General features: G+C 46.7%; 1 protein-coding gene across 1 annotated transcript in view; it reads right to left on the bottom strand.

The window, feature by feature from the left end:
* Ryr1 (ryanodine receptor 1) overlaps nucleotides 1-20,885 on the bottom strand; it is a 142,063-nt gene that overhangs the window by 29,733 nt on the left and 91,445 nt on the right. The window contains 8 exon segments of the mRNA XM_029556551.1: nucleotides 7,977-8,164; nucleotides 9,956-10,037; nucleotides 12,303-12,407; nucleotides 12,492-12,620; nucleotides 12,704-12,792; nucleotides 18,483-18,563; nucleotides 19,634-19,651; nucleotides 20,292-20,365. Of these exon segments, the coding sequence (XP_029412411.1) occupies nucleotides 7,977-8,164; nucleotides 9,956-10,037; nucleotides 12,303-12,407; nucleotides 12,492-12,620; nucleotides 12,704-12,792; nucleotides 18,483-18,563; nucleotides 19,634-19,651; nucleotides 20,292-20,365 (766 nt within the window).

Raw genomic sequence — 20,885 nt, 5'->3', positions numbered from 1 at the left:
ACTGTGGACTCTGGAAAAAGTGTGAAATGTTGAAATAATATTTTGGATAAACCAGAATATATACTTATTTCTTCTTTAAAACAATCATGGACTGGAGAAATAGCCCAGATGACGAAGTACTTGTCTTGCAAACACAAGGACCTGAGTTCAATTCCCAGAACCCATTTAAAAAAACCAGGTAAGCTGGGTGTGGAGGTGCATTCCGATAAAAAAACTAAACAAAGGTCAGGTGTGGTGGCACACAGCTTTGATCCCAGTACTTGGGAGGCAGAGGCAGGCAGATCTTTGTGAAATGGAGGCCATCCTGGTCTACCTAGCAAGTTCCAGGCCAGCTGGGGTTAGAGGGAGACCCAGTCTCAAAAAAAAAAAAAACCTAAAAAATAAGATAAAATAAAAATAAGCACTGGGAATGTGTTTTAGTAGTAGAGCACTTGCCTAGCATGGGAGAGGCCCTGGGTTCGATCCCCAGCACCACCCCAAAACAAATTTAAAAAGTAAGACGTCAAGGACATGTGGTTAGTTCACAAAACATGTAATGTGAAAGAAATAGCATTCAAAGATGCTTAGTCTCACTCACAAAGGAACTACCAAGGGAAGACTGAACTGCACTGTTTTTTTACCACCTATCAGATTGGCAAAAATCCAAAGGCTTGACAGTGCGGTCTGGCGGTGAGGTTGTGTGGAAACAGGCACTCTCACCCCTCGCTAAGGCAAAGGGGAAAATCGCAGTCTGTATCTGAATGATAAATGCATTTGTTTTGATCCTTAACCCCGCAGTCCTGCTCTATCCTCTGACATACGCCAACTCCTGTATGTATGAGGGTAATCACTGATCTTCTGGCCCCTTAGAGCCTTCATCAGCACACTGCCCTGTGCTGGAACTCCAAAGTCATAAACACACGCATATGCAATGCCTGTGCTATAAACTATACCCTTGCACAGAGCGTAGTTTGTATGACTATCCACGGCAGTCTTCACTGCAGTATGGGTTGGAATAGTAAAGCACTAGGAACTAAGGAAGTGTCCACAATAGGGACTAGGTAAATAAACCATAAATATACAGTTGAATATTGGGCTCTTGTGAAAAAGCATGGGAAGGCTCTTGTACCACTAAAATATGTTGTAAGGTCATACAGACAGGGCTGGGAATATAGCTTAGTTGGTAGAATGCTTGTTTAGCTTGTACAAGGCCCTAGACTTAATCTCCAGCATCTCAAAAAACATGTGTGGTGACATGTGCCTGTAATCTTAGCACTTGGGAGATGGAGACAGGGGATCAGGAATTTAAGATCCTCCTAGGCTCCATATCAAGTCTGAGGCCAGACTGGGCTATATGAGACCATGTTTCCAGAAAAAAAATTTAAAGTAAGGGCTGGAGAGATGGCTCAGTGGTTAAGAATAGTTGCTGCTCTTGAAGAGGACCTGGTTTCAGTTCTCAGCACTGATACTGAGCAGTTTACAACTTCCTGCAACTCCAGGTCCAGGGGATCTGATGCTTTCTTTTGGCCTCTTTCAGTACCTGCATGCACACACTGCACACACATACACTCAGACACATATACATGGATATGAAATAAATAAATCTTTTTGAAAAAATGATATAGGAGGCTGGAGAGATAGCTCAATGGTTAAGAGCACTGACTGCTCTTGCAGAGGACCTGGGTTCAGTTCCCAGCACCCACATGGCAGCTAACCCACATGGTTCTTAACTCCAGTTCCAGGGGATCCAATGCCCTCTTCTGACTTCCACAGGCATTACACACATGTGCAGCACTTACATACATGCAGGCAAAACACTCATATCCATAAAATAAAAATAAATTTTTGTTTTGGTCTTTTCGAGATAGGGTCTCCCTATAGCCCCAGCTGGCCTGGAACTCATCATGTAGACCAGGCTGGCCTTGAACTCACGGAGATCCGCCTGCCTCCACCTCCTGAGTTCTGGGATTAAAGGCATATGCCACCACACCCAGCTGCTTGTTTTTTAAGACAGGGTCCCCCTTTAGCCCCAGCTGGCCTGGAACTCACTATGTAGACCAGGCTGGCCTTGGTCTCACAGAAAGCTGCCTGCCTCTGCCTCCTAAGTGCTGGGGCTTAAAGGCAGGTGCCACTATGCCTGGCTTGATTTAGGTTACCTTTAATTTTTTTTTCTTAAATATTTATTTGTATATTTATTTCATGTGTATGAGTGTTTGCATGCATGGATGTGCATGCAATGCCCACAGAGGTCAGAAGAGGGCATTGGATCTGCTATAACTGGACTTAAGGATGTTAGCCGCATGTGGGTGCAAGCACAGTACACGCTCTTAACCACTGAATCATCTCTCTAGCCCTGGGATACTTTTTTTCTTAATCAGAAAAAATTTTAAATTGGGGCTGGAGAGATGGCACTGGCTGCTCTTGCAGAGGACTGGGGTTTAGATCCCAGCACCCACATGACAGCTAACAACTGCCTGTAACTCCAGTTCCAGGGGATCTGATGCCCTCTTCTGATCTCTGTGGGCATTGAATAGCATGGGTGCACTTGCATACATGCAGACAATACACTCATACACATAAAATAAAAATAATAAAATATTTTAAAACATTTTCATTGGGGGCTGGAGAGATGGCTCAGAGGTTAAGAACACTGGCTGTTCTTGCAGAAGACCCAGGTTCAAATCCCAGCACCCACATGGCAGCTAACAGCTGTCCATAACTCCAGTTCCAGGGGATCCAACAGCCTCTTCTGTCTTCTGCGGGCATTGTACGACAAGGGTGCACTTACTTACATGCAGGCAATACACACATACACATAAATTAAAAATAATAAACAAAATATTTTTAAAAATTTAAATTTATTTGTGTATGAGTGTTTTGCCTGTGTGCATGTAAGTGCATGCAGGACCTGAAGAGGCCAGATGGGATAATCTAATGTGTTAGTGTAAGATTTGATTAATGATCTTAATTGTAATAGTTATACTACAAATATTTTGCATACATTTTGTGACCTGATTTACAAATATTTAAAATTGTGCTCAAGTTAGGCTTTTCTGTTTAACAAAAAGGTGTTACAGATGTAAAATAAAATAATAAAAAAAGAACAAAACCAGATTTTTAAATTATAGATTGTAACATTGTGAATATTGAGGTGTAAAATGTCATGTGTGGGTCTAGGCTGTAGCTCAGTGGTAGAGCATTTGCCAGCCATAGGAAAGGATAGAGGTTTGATCCTCAACCACCAAGAAAAGACCATCATGTACCTGACAACAAGCCTTGTGATCTGTGACACCCCAGACAGTTGAGAGGGATCTTGACACATTTAAAATCACGGGAGCTGGACCAATGGCTTAGTGGTTAAGAGCATTGCCTGCCTCTAGCAGAGAACCCGGGTTCAAATCCCAGTACCTACATGGTGGCTAACACCATCTATAACTCCAGTTCCAGGAGATCTAACACCGTCTTCTGGCCTCCTCGGGCACTGCATGACACAGGTGCACTTACATACGTGCAAGCGTAACACTCATACACATGAAATTTTAAAAATGATGCCTGAGGGCTGGAGAGATGGTTCAGCAGTTAAGAGCTCTTCTAGGGGACCTGAGTTCGGCTCTCAGCACCCATGTTAGTTGACTCACTTTGCCCAGCATTGGAGAATTTTTTAAAACTATTTTTTAATGTATGTATGTATGTATGTATGTATGTGTATGTATGTATGTATGTATGTATGTATGTATGTGTATGCAGGTGGAGGTCAGATGACAATCTGCAGGAGTTGTTTCTCTCCTTCAATAATGTGGGGTCCTGAGGATTGAACTCAAGTTATCAGTCTTGACAGCAGGTGCCTTTACTGTCTGAGCCTCTATTGGCCCCCATTCTGGGTACTGCTAAACCATGCCCCCAGTCCCTCACTGGTGGGTTCTGGGCAAATGCTGAGCCACTGGCAGGAACTGGCGGGGAGGTAAGGATCTCAGCAAACAGAAACATAGGCTCATAGAGCAGACGTTGCTGCAACCACGGCTGGATCTTGAAAAAAAACACAACAACAACAACAACAACTCTCTTCCACAAGTAAGAAATGAGTGAGATCTGAGGATTAGATAAGGGGCTCACATTGCAGCTAATTTCCTGATATGAACCATTATTCCGCAGTTACGTAAGAAAAAGAATTTATTCTCAGGAAACACGCACTACAGCATTGAGAGGTGAACGGGAAATGATGGAACCGATACGATAAAAAGCTAACAGCTGGGTGCGGTGGCACACACTTATAATTCCAGCGTTTGGGAAGTGGAGGCTGGAGCATGAGGAGTTCAAGGTCATCCTTGGCTACATACCAAGTTTGAGGCCAGTCTGGGCTCCACGAAATTCTGTTACAAAACCAAAACTAAAAAGCTAACAGATGGATGAGGAGGAAGGGGCTTCGGCACTCCGTATTTTGGCCATTTATATATCAGTCTAGGCCTGGAGGTGCACACCTTTAATCCCAGCACTCCAGAGGCAGGGGCATGGTGTCTGTCTCTGGGCGATCGAGGCCAGCCTGGTCTACATAGTGAGTTCCAGACCAGCTGGGCTACAGGAAGACCCTGTCTAAAAAAACCAAAACCAAAATCAAAACAAAACAAAAAACCAGTTTGAGCAGAGCTCTGTTTAGCCAAGAGCTTCAGTTAGCAAAGCTAAGCAAATTGGGCACTCAAGAGATTGGAGCAGGGTCCTCAGGCAGGGAAATGCCTGGTGTGCATGTATGTTCAAAACATTGCTTATTTTATTTAAAAAATGTATCTGTATGTGTTTGTGTACATGCCTGCAGAGGCCACCAGAGGGTGTTGGATCCCCAGGAGTTGGCATTACAGGTGGGTGCTAGGAACTGACTTGGGTTCAATGGAGAAGCATTCCTGGAGCTGGAGAGATGGCTCAGCAGTTAAGAGCACTGACTGCTCTTGCAGAGGACCCAGGTTTGATTCCCAGCACCCACATGGCGGCGAACCGTCCCTAATTCCAGTTCCAGGGCATCCGAAGAAGCCCTCTTCTGACCTCTACAGCATTGCACGACATGGGTGCACTCACATACATGCAGGCAATACACTCATACACATAAAAATAAACATAATAAATAAAATATTAAAAGAAAAGAAAAGAAAAGCATCCCTAGCTCTTAATCACTGAGCCATCTCTCTAGCCCCTTTTTTGGTGTTTTTTTGAGACAAGGCTTCTCATAGCCCTTTGTTGACCTAGAACTCACTGTGTAGCTGAGGCTGGCCTTGAATCTCTGATCCTCTCTCACCCCACCACCACCCCAACTCCCGCAAGAGTGCATGGATTACAACCCAGACTCACCCTCAACAGCCTCCTAATCTAGGTCTGTAATGGCCTCATTAACATGCTAAAGAGGGTGACAACAGGGGGTGGCTGGAGAGATGGCTCAGCTATTAAGAGCTCTGGCTGCTCTTGCAGAGGACCAGGTTCCATTTCCAGCACTTACATGGTGGCTAACAACTGTCCATAACACCAGTTCCAGGGGATTAGACGCCTTCTAGTGACCACTGTGGGCATTGCATGACACAGGTGCACTTACACACATGCAGTCAATACACTCATACACATAAAATAAAAATAATAAATAAAATGCTTTTTAAAAAAGAGAATGATAACAGGACATAAAAAGTGTAACTCCAGATCCTGGATTGAATGATCCTTCACATATACAAACAATATCTTCCACAAGTGGAATTGAAGCCAATGCAGTGCCCAGGACAGAGAAGGAATCTGGGAAGGCATACTGCAGGGACAGCTGAGCCTGAGGGCTGAGGACACAGCTCAGGGGTGGACAGCCTGCCCAGCAAGCACAAGACCCTGGCTCTGACTCCCAGCACCACACAAAAGCAGAAGGCGTGAGATTTCAATCCCTGGGATCCACATGGTGGGGGCAGAGAACAGACTCCCACAGTTGTCTTCTGAGCTCGACATGTGCACCATGACACACACAGAAAGAAACTGATATAAAAGTTTTTAAAAAGAAAGAATTAACTGATTCTTGTTCATAAGGGTGATATTATTATATGAATCCTTAAAAATGTATTCATTTGGGGCTGGAGAGATGGCTCACTGGTTAAAAGCATTTCCTGTACTGGCAGGACTGGGTTCCCAGCATCCACATGGTGGCTAACAACCACCCTTCACTCCAGCTCAAGGGGTCTGACTTCTACTGGCTTTGTACATACATGCTTCACTTACATACATGGAGGCAATACACACAGACACATAAAATTAAAAAAAAATAATTCCTTTTTTGTCTTTTTGAGACAGGGTCTCCCTGTAGCCCCAGCTGTCCTGGAACTCACCATGTAGACCAGGCTGGCCTTGAACTCACAGACATCTGCCTGCCTCTGCCTCCCAAGTACTGGGACTACAGGTGTGCGCCACCATGCCTGGCTATAAATAAAATATTTAATCATCTATTTATTTATTTATTTATTTATTTATTTATTTATATTTTTTATGTGTCGGAGTGTTTTGCCTGCATGTATGTAAATGCACCCATGTGCATGCAGTGCTCACCAAGGCCAGAGAGGGCACTGAATCCCCTGAAACTGGAGTTATAATTGGTTGTTAGCTGCCATGTGGGTGCTGGGAACCAAACCTGGGTTCTGTGCAACAGCAGCCAGTGCTCTTAACCCACTGAGCCATCTTTCCAGCCCCTGTTTTTAGATATAGCAAGTGTCCCCTAAAAGCTCTGTGTAAAAGGTTTGATACTCAGCTGTTAGGGCAGCTGGGAGGTGGTGGATACATTAGGACTTGGGGCCTGGTGGGAGGAGATTGGGCCTTTGTGGGGGGGCCCTTAAAGAATATATTGAGACTCTGGTCCTGTCTCTTTCTCTTTCTGCTCCTGGCCACCATGAGGTGCATCTCATTATTTTGCCACTGTGATGGTCTGTCTTTGCCACAGGCCCAAAGCAATGGGGTCAAGTGAACTTGGACTAAAGCCATGAGCCAAAATAAACCTTTCTTCTTCAGGACTTACTGCCAAGAGAAATGAGAGAAAACTAATTTCTTTTGTATTAAAAAAAAAAATTGCCAGGTGGCTGGGCCTGGTGGCATAGGCCTTTAATTCCAGCATTCAGGTGGTAGAGGCAGGTGGATCTCTTTGAGTTCAAGGCCAGCCTGGTCTACATAGTGAGCTCCAGGCCAGCTGGGGCTACAGGAAGACCCTGTCTCAAAAAGACAAAAAAAAATTATTTTTTTGGCTGGGCATTGTGGTGGTGCACACTTTTAGTCCCAGTGGTCAGGAGGCAGACACAGGGAGATCTCTGAGTTTGAGGCCAGCCTGGTCTACAATAGCAAGTTCCAGGCCAACTGGGGCTATATAGTGAAACTCTGTCTAAAAAACCAAACCAAACCAAACCAACATCCAACCAATCAACCAAACCAAAAGCAAAAATACCCCACCACCAACAATAAAAGAAACCTTTTCTCCTTTAAGTTAATTGTCTCAGGCTGTTTGTCACAGCAATGGACTGCTGACAGATGAGATGATCACATAACTATTTATAAAGATAATAGTGAGGGGTGTGGGGGTCATGGATGGGGGAGGGGGATCTAAATTTGATTAAGAACTGTTGCATGAAATGTACAAAAGCTTAATAAATTTTTTTTAAAAGACTAAAAAAATGATAAAAGTAATAATGGTTCTTTAGGCTAGAATGCATCTCATCCTAAAAACAGTCTCAAGCACTGCATTACTGGCACTAATTAATTAATTTTGAGGTAAGGCCTCCCTGTGCAGCCTGGGCTGGTCTCAAACTCATGATCTTCTTGCCTGTTTGTGAAATCCTAAGATCACAGGCACACACCCCCATGCTCAGAATATCCCATTTTACAGATAAGGAAACTGAGCCTGACTGAGAGGTCTGTGCCCCAAAGCAGCCAGCTGGGAAAGGCATGGCTGACACTTAGCAGCCCCGCCTGGGTCCTGGGCTCACCTTCTGTCCAGCACCCACCTTCTGGAAGTCCTTCTTGGAGATGAGGCCACGGGGATCTGTGACATAGTCCTGGAAGGCCTCTGAGCCCACGATGTCTTTGAGTTTGAGGAACATGTCAAAGAACTTGAGGATCATCTCCACGTTGGACGAGGATTCCACCAGCATGTCAACCATCTGCCGGGCAATCATGCCGTTCACCACATTCCCTGCAGGAGCCCTGAGTCAGTGTGGCCCAGCAGAACCTCCTCCCTAGAGCTGGAGGGGCATCCTTCTCTCCAGCTCATGAGCCACCTATGACTCCCTAGCACCCAGAAAATGGGTGGACACCCCCTGGCCAGCTTCCATGCCTCCCCATAGAGGGTCATTTGTGATGTGTGGTGGCACAGGCTGACGGTGGGTGTCACATAACAGATGTTAAGCCAAGGGCTGCCCTAGTATAGTATCATGTCAGCCTTACAAGGAAAGTTTTACTGTAAGGTGTACAGACTCAGGGAAAATGATCCACTCAAGGGCACATGGCTTGTAAATAGGCAAGGGAGGAGGATTTGAACCCAGAGCTGCATGATCTCAGAGCTCACACACCTAAAAACTCCATTGGTGCAGCACTTGGGAGGGTGAGGCAGGAGGACTGTCATGATTTTAAGGCTAGCCTGGACTCTGTCTCATAAAGGAAAATAAGAATATTTGAGGTGTGGAATGCAGCCAAATGATAGACTATGTGCTTAATGCAGAAGGTCTGAGGTTCTATACTCAGTACCACAGATAAGAAAAATCACTTGAATGCCATCAATAGGGATTTGATGAAATTAATTTACTATATACCCCTCAGTGGAGCACTATACATCCATAAAAAAGGATGAGGGGGCTGGGTAGAGTTCTTGCTTGGTACGCACAAAACCCTAGGTTTAATCCCAAGGTGAGGAGAGAGGATACTCTATCTAAAAATAGCTTTTATATAAAAAGTATGTTTGTTAATTATTGTTTTGTGGTTTTTAAGATAGGGTCTCATGTAGCCCAGACTGGCCTCAAGCTCTTTGTAGCTGAGGACGGTGATGAACTCCTGATCCTTCTGCCTTAGCCCCCTGTGTGCTGGGATTACAGGTATATATCACTATAGCCAGGTTTTTCGTTTGTTTGTTTGTTTTGGTCTTTTTGAAACAGGTTCTCCCTGTAGCCCCAGATGGCCTGGAATTCACCACATAGACCAGGCTGGCCTCAATCCCACAGAGATCTTCTTCCTCTGCTTCCTATGTCTGGAATTAAAAGTGTATACCACCATGCCCAACACTTGAATTATTTTTTATCAAATAAGAAATAGTGTTTCAACACTGGGCATGGTTTGTTTCAAAGCTGGGCATGTTTGCACATGCCTTTGATCCCAGCACTCAGGAGGCAGAGGCAGGTATATTTCTGTGAGTTCAAGGCCAGCTGGGGCTACAGGGAGACCCTGTCTCAAAAAAAAAAAAAAAAAAAAAAAGAAAGAAAGGACTATTGTTTCAAAGGCAGGTGTGGTGGCACACACCTTTAATCTCAGCACTTGGGAGGCAGAGGCAGGCTGATCTCTGTGAGTGAGTTTGAGGTCAGCTTGGTCTACATAGCAAGTTCCAGGTCAGCTGGGGAGACCCTATCTTATTGTTTCAAGTTGCTACATTTGTGGGATATTTGTTAGGCAGCAAAAGCTAACTGATATATTTAATAAATAACTATTATACATTATATTGGTACATTTTATAAATAAATATTAAGTACATAAATACAGTGTCCAGGCAACTCATCTTATTAAAGTTTTTCTAGGGAATCAATAAACTCAGATCCATACAGTCAAGGCCTGGCTTGTGGTAAGTACCTGGCAAATGTTGGTTGACCATGTCATCAACCCACTGGCTCTGGCATGGTGTCAGCTGGGGCTCAAAGTTAGGGCCTCCCAGGTCTCAGAGCATCATTCTTGGGCTTGTCTGAACCTTTGCACTGCTCCCACCTCCACGCTCTAAACATACCTTCTAGAAGTGACAGCAACATCACCACCATGTCTTTCTGTAGGTCCAGCAGCTCCTTCAGCAGCTCTATTTGGCTGGAGTCCTAGAAGCCCCACACCCGGCTATGTCAGGCTGGTCTCTACAGAGACGCCATCCCACCAAACAGTTTTGCCCCCCCCAGCAAGACCTAAGTCCCCTTCTTTTCTCTTACCTCTGAGGGGACCCGAGTCCAAACATGTTCCTCAGAAGCAGGGGAAGGGCAGAGAGACAAGATTGTGGGGTGGGGTTGGCACCCAGGAGGAGGAGTGTGAGGGCTGTGGGGTTGGCAGACAAGGAAGACTGGGAGCCTTGGAGAGCAGACATTCAGGCCAGAGTGAGACAGCCAAACAGACAGGCAGACAGACACAGATACTGTGGATAGAGACTCAGATCTAAGAAGGAATGTGAACCCAGCATGGTGTTTATGGTTGCGCTTGACACACACATGCATGTTGAATAGAATTGTGGTGCACAGATAGGATGATGAGGAAGTTCAAGAGGAAGGACTGGGGAGGTGGCCAGGCACATTCTGGGAAGCCATTTGGGGGAATATAGGAGCACAGTGCGTCCCCTGCCACAGTGCTTCGTGTGGGGCTCACAGAAGCCACCACAAAGGTTCCCCCATGGCACTTGTATTAAGTCACATGCAGGTGCCATTTTTGACCCAAATAGTGTAATTTCATGTGGCTCCACCCAGTAAAACAAAGAGGGAAGTGGGAAGACCACACACACGCACTGTAAGGCTCCTTTCACCCCAGACTGGTTCTTGGAGTGGCTGGTTCTCATCATAATGCATCCCACAGTTGCAAAGTTTGGCATTCTGTCAAAGACTCCAACATTCTAGGACCTCAGAATCTGGGGTTTGTGCCTTCCCATGATCCAGTTTTCTCTTTATCTCCACATTTTCACCTGGGCTGGGGGGAGGCTATAACCCTGTCAAGAGTTTATAGAGCTAATGCCACCTTCTGGCTCTAAGAGTGGATACATCAGTAGGTCTGGACAATCAAAAATTTCTTCCCTCTGGCTAAGATCATTGGATCAATAACGAGCACATTGCCCCAAAGTGCCATCAGGGAGTCTCCGGTCTTTCATGTAGAGCCTTAGGAAAGATGTGTCTCCTCACTTCTGGAGCGTTAGTGGGGTGGATGGAAGTCTGAGAATCACTTTTACATCCCCTCACTGGGGGATTCTAAGGCAGGTGCTCTACCACTAAGCCACACCCCCAGCCGCTCACTGGGGGATTCTAGGCAGGTGCTCTACCACTGAGCCACACCCCAGCCCCTCACTGGGGGATTCTAGGCAGGTGCTCTACCACTGAGCCACACCCCAGCCCCTCACTGGGGGATTCTAGGCAGGTGCTCTACCACTGAGCCACACCCCAGCCCCTCACTGGGGGATTCTAGGCAGGTGCTCTACAGCTGAGCCATGCCCCCAGCCTGGGTGATTCTAGTCCTAGCTCTTTCTACTCAGTATCTGTCCCTTGCAATCTCCACCTGGGCTGTGGATGATGAATTAACTTGGTAGTACTTGGAAGTATATTTGCACTGGCGTTTTAAGATCACACCAACGTCACAAGTTTGACTGTACTAACATTGAGAAACTGAGTTCTCAGTTTAACTCCTTTTAAAGTCAGATGGCATCATCTAGGACGGCTGTTGGAAAATTATATCGAATACTTTACTGCCATCTGCTGGATAGTTATAGTACTACACCAATGTTCTGATGGCTTAGGACGTGGCCAGCAACTGGAGGTTGTCTGCCCTTATGCAATGCATAACCTTGCCAACTGTACACGGAAGCCTTGGATAAGTCTACCAAGCAGAAGCACAAATGCATGGAGTATTCGCGAGGCATTCACAACGCTGCAAAGGGACAAGGGCGGCGAGGAAAAGGAGATGGGTCCTTACATCATGGGTGTCCGGCATGGGGGTCCTCTACCGCAGCCAGTATAAAAAAGCAACACCCCTTCAGCCACGGCCCTAATCTAGAAATCTGCCCCCATTTCATCCCCAGGATTGGAGGAATCCGAGATGACCTCCTCAGGAGAAAAGAAACCAACCAATCACAGAGGAGTTCTAGCTGGAAGGGGCGGGGCTCCAACCGTCAAACCAATGGAAGCGTAGGTGGGAAACGAGCGGATTGGTGGGGGCAGAACAGGCGGGTCATGCATAGGACCAGTTCAGAAGGAAGATGGTTTTGGCCTTGGGGTGCGGGGAACCCATCTGGAACGTTCTAGAGCACTAGGGCACTAACCCATGGGGCAAGGGTGGAAACGGATTGCTTAGAGGATGCCTGGAAGTAGAGGGATGGGGAATCCAGGGACTCGAACCTGAGCCAGTTTCATCATCATGTGGGCAAACACGTGCAGGAACCCTACGACGGCATCCCAGAGGCGGCTGTGTGCCAGACTCTGCTGGTTCCCGGTGCAGGGACCCTGGGGACAGAGTAGTGTGAGCCCCAGGCAGGGGCGCCAGATGCAGACAGGGCCTCCCTGCCCCATCCCAGGGGCGGGGCCTACCTGGATGTACTCGGTGAGGCTGTTGAACACCTGCTTAGCTACCGACATGGCTTTGGAGAAGTTCCTCTTGCCCTGCTCTTCGATGACATCCTTGCCCGAGTAGTACCAGTAAAAGTCACTGATGGACTCCTATGGGGTCGACAGGGCTTGAGGGATCCTGGGACCATGCATGGTTTCACTGGCCCCTGGCTCAGGTCACAGCCACCTCTTACCTGCAGCCGCAGGAGGTAGTCCACGGTGCAGATGATGATGTTGATGGTGGTGGTGTTTCCAGTCTGTGTCCTCAGATAGTTTTGGAAATCTAAGGAAATGAAAAATCCATTCATTCAGTGAGCACTCCTGTGAAGGGAGGACAAAGGTGCATCGCTTATTGACTTATGAAATGTTTTTATTATGTGCCTACTGTGTGCCAGAAGGTGTACAATTAAAAAGTATTTACCAAGTATGTGTGTCACAGGGATGGAAGGTTATTTATATATTTATCTAAGAATATTGTTGAGGGGGCTGGAGAGATGGCTCAGGAGTTAAGAGCACTTGTGCTCTTGCAGAGGACCTGGGTTCAGTTCCCAAGCACCCACATGGCAGCTAACAACTGTTCTTAACTCCAGTTCCAGGGGATCCGATGCCTTCTTCTGACTCCACAGGTGCACTTACATACACACAAACACTCATATGCATAAAGTAAAAATAAATAAAAGACTGAGATTCAGTTTCCCTTTCTCGCCTTTCTTGGTTGATTGATTGATGTGTGTGTGTGTGTGTGTGTACGTCAGAGGACAACTTCCAAGAGCCAGTTCTCTCCTTCCACCACGTGGGTCCTGGGGATTGAACTTAGGTCATCAGCTTGGCAGCAAGCACCTTTACGGACTGACCCATCTCTCTGGCACCTGGCCCTCCCTTTTAAAAAATTTTTAAAAAATTTATTTATTTTTAAATATTTTATTATTTTTATTTTATGTGTATGCATGTATTTCTTGCATGTAGGTAAGTGCACCTGTGTCGTTCAATGCCTGCAGAGAACAGAAGAGGCTGTCGGATCCCCTGGAACTGGAGTTATGGACCGTTGTTAGCCGTCATGTGAGTGCTGGGATTTGAACCCAGGTCTTCTGCAAGAACAACCAGTGTTCTTAACCACTGAGCCATCTCTCCAGCCCCGTAGAAAAAAATTATTTTTTAAGATGTATTTTATTTTATTTTTATTTTTATTTTATGTGTATGAGTGTATTGCCTGCATATGTGTAACTGCACCTGTGTCATGCAATGCCCATGGAGGACAGAAGAGGGCGTCGGATCCCCTGGAACTGGACTTACAGACAGTTGTTAGCTGCCATGCAGATGCTGGGATTCGAATGCGGATATTCTGCAGGAACAGCCACCGGTTTACTTTATTTTTAATTATATGTATCTGTATGGATATATGCTTGTGTGAGCTGCAGGTACCCACAGAGGAAGAGGGTGTCAGATCCTGTGGCGCTACAGTTGTAGATGCTTGTCAGCCATCCAATGTGGGCTCTGGGATTTGAACTCAGGTCCTCTGCAAGGCACCATATATTTTATTTATTTATTTATTTTATTTATTTTTTAAATTTTTGTTTCGTTTTGGCTTTTTTGAGGCAGAGTCTCCCTGTAGCCCCAGCTGGCCTGGAGCTCACTATGTAGATCAGGTTGGCCTCAATCTCACAGAGATCTACCTGCCTCTACCTCCTGATTGCCAGGATTAAAGGAGTACACCACCACGCCCAACTTATTTATTTTTTATCTTATGTCTCTGTGTATCCATGTGTGGGTATCTGTGTGTGTGCACGCAGCTCCCATGGAGTCCAGAAGATGGTATCAGATACCCTGGAGCTGGAGTTACAGACAGTTGTGAGCTGCTGGGCATGGGTGCTGGGAACTGAACTCAGGTCCTCTGCAAGAGCAATACATGTTCCTAACCCCTGAGCAATCTCTCCAGACTCCTGGCTTTGAACTTCTACTCCTCCTGCCCGAGCTCTGGGATTACAGGTGTGCTCTACCATGTCTGGTTTATATAGTGATGGAGATGGCACCCAGGACCTCATGAATGCTAGGCAAACATTTACCAACCAAGTCACATTCTCAGCCCAGAGACTCTCTGTGTAGCCTAGCTTGGCCTTGAACTTGCAATTCTCCTGCCTCAGCCTCCCAAGTGCCACCCCACCTGGCTTCCATCTTTTCTAACTGCCATCTACTTCAGGAAAGTCTTTTCTCATTGAGACCAAGTACAGGTGTTCGATTAAATCCTAAAGTGTTACATAACCTTTCTATGTGCTTAACACCCTGCAGTATTCTCTGCCCTGTCCTGCTCTAGTTAGCTACAAAAGATTCTGATGACAGCCTGCTACATTTGTGGTTTTCAATCTCTTAACCTTGACTGGACAGGAAGGCTTTCAAAACTCCTGATGCTCCGGCACCCGCAAGAGCAACTCATTAGAGTCCCTGTGGGTAGGACCAGGACTTCAGTATCTTTTATAGTGCCCATGGGGCTGGAGAGATGGCTCCGTGGTTAAGAGCACTGACTGCTCTTGCAGAGGACCTAGGTTCCGTTTCTAGCACTGTCTGTAACTCCAATTCTAGGGGATCTGATGTCCTCTTCTGGCCTCTGTGGGCACTGCATGCATGTGGTACCCTTACATAAATGCAGATAAAACATTCATACATATAGAACTAAAAAAAAAATAATGTGCCCCAGGTAGACCAATGTGTAATTAGAACAAGAAACTGAGCTGAAAGGCATCTGAAACTTCAAATGAATTGGTTCCTACTTTTGACAAAACACTGTTCTGCAGAAAGTTGACAACTGTTAAAACTGAGCCATGGTGCAATGTGGTGTGGTGACTGGGTATGATGATGCAAGCCTGTGATTCCAGCACTTGGGAGGAAGAGGCAGGTAGATATTTATGAGTCCTAGCCCAGCCTGGTCTATATAGTGAGTTCCAGGCCAGGCAGGGCTACATAGACTGTCTCAAAACAAAACAACAAAAACAAAGAAAATTGAGAGTGGTGGTGCACACCTGTAATTCTAGCACGTGGGACGTAAAGGCAGGAACATTAGGAATTCAAGGTCCTCCAAGGCTATTTAGTAAGTTCAAGGCTAGAACTTGAACTTGGTGATAGAGTGAGACCTTGCTGCCCTCCTCAAAACTGGGTTATGCGTAGTTGGGGGAGTCATCAGAACATTTCTTTACATTTTTTTTTTTCAGACAGGGTCTCCCTGTAGCCTTAGCTGGCTTGGAATTTGGCCTCAATCTCAGAGATCTTGATTCTGCCTCCTGAGTCCTGGGGTTAAAGGCTTGCACCACTACACCCAGGCACTTTTCTACTTTTAAAAAAATATTTTATTTATTATTTATTTTATGTGTATCAGTGTATTGCCTGCATGTATGTGAGTGCACCTGTGTTGTGCAATGCAGCAGAGGTCAGAAGAAGGCTTTGGATTACCCTGGAACTGGAGTTAAGGATGGTTTTAGCTGCCTGTGGGTGCTGCTTTTAATATATGGTTGAGAAATTCTGTCTAGAACAATGATGTTAAATGCTGTTCACAGGGAGCAGGATGGTGGTGAACACCGGGTAGAATGATCAGCAGACTGCACAAAGGACTGACTCAGTCCTGCGGGAGGAGGCCTCTGAGAGATGAGACTTCAAAGGTCAGGAATTGGCTGTACACATTCCCAGGCGCATGACCTCAGGTGAGTTATAGAATACCTCTGTGTGGTATAGACTGTGCCTCATTCTCCATATGTAAATGGGGGCACACAATCAACTCTACCTTGCAGACCTGATGTGAGGATGTTTTTTTACTTTGTAACCCAGGTTAGCCTTGAAGTCACTGCATAGGCCAGGCTCACTCATAACTTGAGATCATCCTGTCTCAGTTTCCTGAGTTCCAGGAATACAGGTGTGTATGGCTATGTCTGCTAATGCTTTATCTTTTGTTGGTTTTATTTATTTATTTATTTATTTATTTATTTATTTGTAACTTTCTGGAGTTGGTTCTCTCCTACTACAGTAGTTTCTGGGAATTGAACTCAAGTGCCAGCCTTGTGCAGCAAGCACTTTTAGTAGCTGAGCCATCTTGGTGGTCCTTAGCTTTTGTTGAAGAGCACAGACACTTTGGAGATGGAGACAGGAGGATTGGGAGTTCAAGATCAGACTCTGCTACATAGCTAGTTCAAGGCCAGCCTGGGCAACAATGAGATCCTGCCTCAAAAAACAAGAAAAGGGTGGGACATGCTGATGCACTTCTTTAATTCCAGCACTGGGGAGGCAGAGGCAGGTGAATCTCTGTGAAGATCAAGGCTAGTCTGCTCTACTTATGGAGTTCCAGGTCAGCTGGAGCTACAGGTCCCCTGTCTCAAAAAGACAAAAGACAACCCCCCACCAAAAAAAAAATAAGAAAAAGAAGTTAGGGTTAAAGATTTATGAATCTCTACCTTAAAGACAACTGCTATCCTAGAGGAGTGAAGTTATGGGAGTTAGATTTCTAATCACTCAAATTCTTGTCAGATCAGAAATGCTAATTCCAGAGGGCTGGGAAGGTGGCTCAGTGGATAAGAAAGAGTGCTTGCTCTGCAAATATGAAGACCCGAGTTTGAATTCTCAGCACCCACATAAAAATCCAGGAATAGCTGGGCATGCACATAACCTCTGTATTGGGAGGCTGAGACAGGCAGATCCCAAGACAGCCAGCTTAGGAGAAACAGAGAACTTCCGGCTCAGTGAGAGACTCTGTTTCAAGGCAATAAGGTAGAGAGCTAAAGAGGAGACACCCAACGTCCTGCTCTGGCCTCTGCATGTGCGTGCATCTGCTACTCACCAGCATGCACCACCACATAATGTACATCACACAGTCACATGCCACAGCCACATGAATACACACACATCACACAGTTATACACCTACACTACACATATTGACACAAATACACACATACCACATACAGTCACAAAGACATACACACACTGCACAATCACACAGACACACATGCACACAGCCACACAGATACATATGCACAGTCACACAGATACACATGCACACAGTAACACATTTGCACACACATATACAGTCTGGGTACTCTGTGGTTTCATAAGCTCCTGTAAGCACTGTAAACACAACCTTGTGACATACATGTTAATAGGAAATGGCACTGGGGAGAATATTGTTCAGGACTTAGACTGTTCTTTATGCTTCTGGAGAAAAGGTCTTACTTTTCTGGCTTGAACTCACGACCCTCCTGCTATAACCTCCCCAGTGCTCAGATTACAGGCCTGCACCACTACTTGCTTGACTGTTCCTTTAGTGTTATAAATGGTGTGTGCACATGAAGTCCTATTTCCCAATAGCACTGTGTTTAATTAACAGGCTGCGTCACCCTGGATTTTGTTAAATTGGCATAACAAGAACAGAACTTGTGAAAATTCTTGCTTATGTTAAGAATCTGTAGATCTTCCTCCTGGGAAAGCGTTTTATTCGATAAACAAATGAACAAATCTAATAGATTCACTTTTAAATGCTAAGCAATTTGTTCCTCTGCAGACTCCACATAGTGAACGCTGCCAAAGGCCTGTGGGAAAACTGAGTGCGACAAATTGCCCATTTGGGCAAACTGATTTTTGGCCAAACTGGATTTTAGAAGATTGCCTTTGTGGAATTGCACTGGTCAGAGGAAGTAAAAGTGAAGCTAGGTGGTTAAATTTCAGAATTTCAGGGAGATTTTGTATTGTTATTTGTTTGGAACAGAGTCTTATTAGCTCTGGCTGACTTCAAACTAGCTATGTGACTGAAGATGATCTTGAATTCCTGATTCTCAGGTGTAGAACCAACACATCCCACTTCTTCAGAGAGATTTTGGAAGGCAGAGAGACCAGCGGGGACAAGGCCTGCAAGGCCCGGGTGGTTCTCACGGATGAAGGGAGGAAGGGATTGGAGGTTAAGTCAGGCAATTTTCGGCAGTCTGCCCAGCCTCCGCCTTACCGTTGTTATGTCCCTCACAGAGCAGCTGCAGGAAGCGGAACAGGTCTTGCGTGAACTCGTCATCTGCCATGACCTTCTCCCCTGAGTGGAAGGAAGGGAACAGGGCCCAGGAGGGGGTCAGACGGGCCAGGACACAGCACACACATGCACACAACCTGTGCACACTGCACACACATGCATAAAGCATGGAGGTAGCGGTGGGAGGCTCAGCCAACTTTTCAAAGACACTCTGAGGGCCACCAGCATCCATGACATAGCCCGTGAGATCCTCAGATAGTCCCAAGGTGCCTTGCGTCAGGAAGCTGGGGCCTCAAGTGTCTTTCTACAGCCTCAGTGTCCCTCGGATGTCACTTGTGTGGTATCTGAGAGTGTCTGCTGAGTCAGCAGACATTCAGGCAGCCGGTATGACCCTGAGCCCCACTCCAGGCTGCAGGGGTTAATGGATTATGAGGTTGGGGTCACTTCCACAAAGGTCTGAATAGAGGAGGACTGGGCAAGGAGGAGACAGGGATTAAAAGCCAGCCAATTGGTCCAGAAAGCCTCAAAAGCAGCCAATCCAGGAGAAGTAGAGGGGAGGTGTGTCAACATGGTCCAATCAGAATAGACATTGCAAAGAAGCCAATGGTGGAGGACTGGAAAGGCTAGATCTGGAACAGGCTAATCAGAGCAGGCGCAGAGGGGCGCGCGACACCAATCAGAGTGGACACTGGAGGTAACCACTCTGATTGGTGAGTGGGAAACCCACTAACAGACCAATCTGAGTTCGAGACGCAGAGCGCAGGGAAGGGGGGAATGGGGGAGGGCTCATCCCACCCTGGACTGTGAATCTGGGTCTGGAAGCTGGAGAATATCCATCTGAAAAGGGACCTTTGCTGTCTTTTCTAACTTCTATTTCACACTCAGAAACTAAGGCTTAGAGAAGATTAAGAGACCTGTTCTGTCTCACGGTTGCTGGCAGCTAAAACTGGATTTCGAATCTGCCTCTGGACTTGGGGATCTCAGTATTATCCACGGAACTCACTGAAGGGTCTCCCTCCTTGATCTCCCTGACCTTCCCAGATCCTCAGCCCCGGGGAGGGGGGCGTCGGGCAGGGGGTTAGAAGGGGGAGAGTGGGGCGCAGCACAGCAATGGGAATGAGCTGGGGAATTACCGTTCTGGCGATTGATGACTGGGGCAGCCAACAGGATGGGAGGAGGAAGCAGGAGAAAAGAGGGAAAAAGAGACAGAGACAGACAGCAAAAACAACGCAAAGTACGGTGACACAGGCAGGGACAAGGACACAGATGCACAGAGAAAGACGGCCAAAAAGAGACAGGAGGAAGTGTGGTTAGCAAGGAATAGGGATGGGGGGAAGCGAGAGGAAAGGGGGTGAGGGGGTGAGAGAGGAGAGAAGAGAGGAAAGAAGAGGGAGGGAGGGAGGAGAGAGAGAGAGAGAGAGAGAGAGAACAAGAGGCAGGAGGCCAGTCAGGTGGAAAGTTAGACACGTCAAAACACGGCAAAGAGGAGACCAGATTAACCGGATTAGGAACATTAATGAAAGAACAGCAACCAAGGTGTGAGACTTGGGCCACATGGAGGCAGGTCCATGTGGTGATGGGTGAGGGAACACCAGACCCAGGGGTGGAGCCCATCTGGAGGGAGACCCAGAGGAATGGAGGGGACACTTAGGATTGGGAACCACAACCCTGAAGGTATCCAAGGGAGCTCTTGGGAAGGGAGTGCCTTGGAGGACAGGGACTCGGGGAAGGGCAGTGGCTGTGGACCAGGAGGGGTGATGAGGAAGGTGATGTCCCAGGAGAGGGTCTCACCAGTGCCGTCCTCGTTCACCATGCCCAGCCCCTCTGCCTTGTTCTGCCTCTCAAAGGCATTGAGGTCCAGGACACTGAGGAAAGAGAGGATGGATGTGGTGAGGGCTCTGTTCCTTGTCTTCCATGGCCTGGAAGCCTCTATTGTGGCTGGAGAGCCAAGGGAGGACCAGGTATGAAGGAAATCAAGAGGAAGCAAAGCCTGAGAGCAGACAGAAGCTATGCCCCCACCACACCCCTCACCCTCTACCTGTACCCCACCCTGTCCATCACCCTCTGGTGCCCAACCTGTGCCTACACTCATCCAACACCTCACCTTCTACCTGCACCCCATTTCATTTTATTCCCTGTGTCAGAACCTCTAATCTGCCTTCCGTCTGCAAGCCCCTCTGACCTCCCACTCTATCTGTGCCTCTATCCTGCTCCTCACCCTGTGACTGCATCCCCACAACACCCCTACCCTCTTCCTGTGCCTACATCTCATGCCAATCCTCTGAGCCCCCATCCCACCTTCACCCTCTACCTGAGCCCCCATCCTACCCCACCCTCTGCCTGAGTCCTCATCCCACCCCACCCTCTACCTGAGCCCCCATCCCA

Source organism: Nannospalax galili, unplaced genomic scaffold (assembly GCF_000622305.1).
Source record: "Nannospalax galili isolate Female #2095 unplaced genomic scaffold, S.galili_v1.0 scaffold886, whole genome shotgun sequence".
Lineage (NCBI taxonomy): Eukaryota > Metazoa > Chordata > Mammalia > Rodentia > Spalacidae > Nannospalax > Nannospalax galili.
Note: the sequence above shows the minus strand (reverse complement) of the source record. Positions and strands in the feature narration are given on the sequence as shown.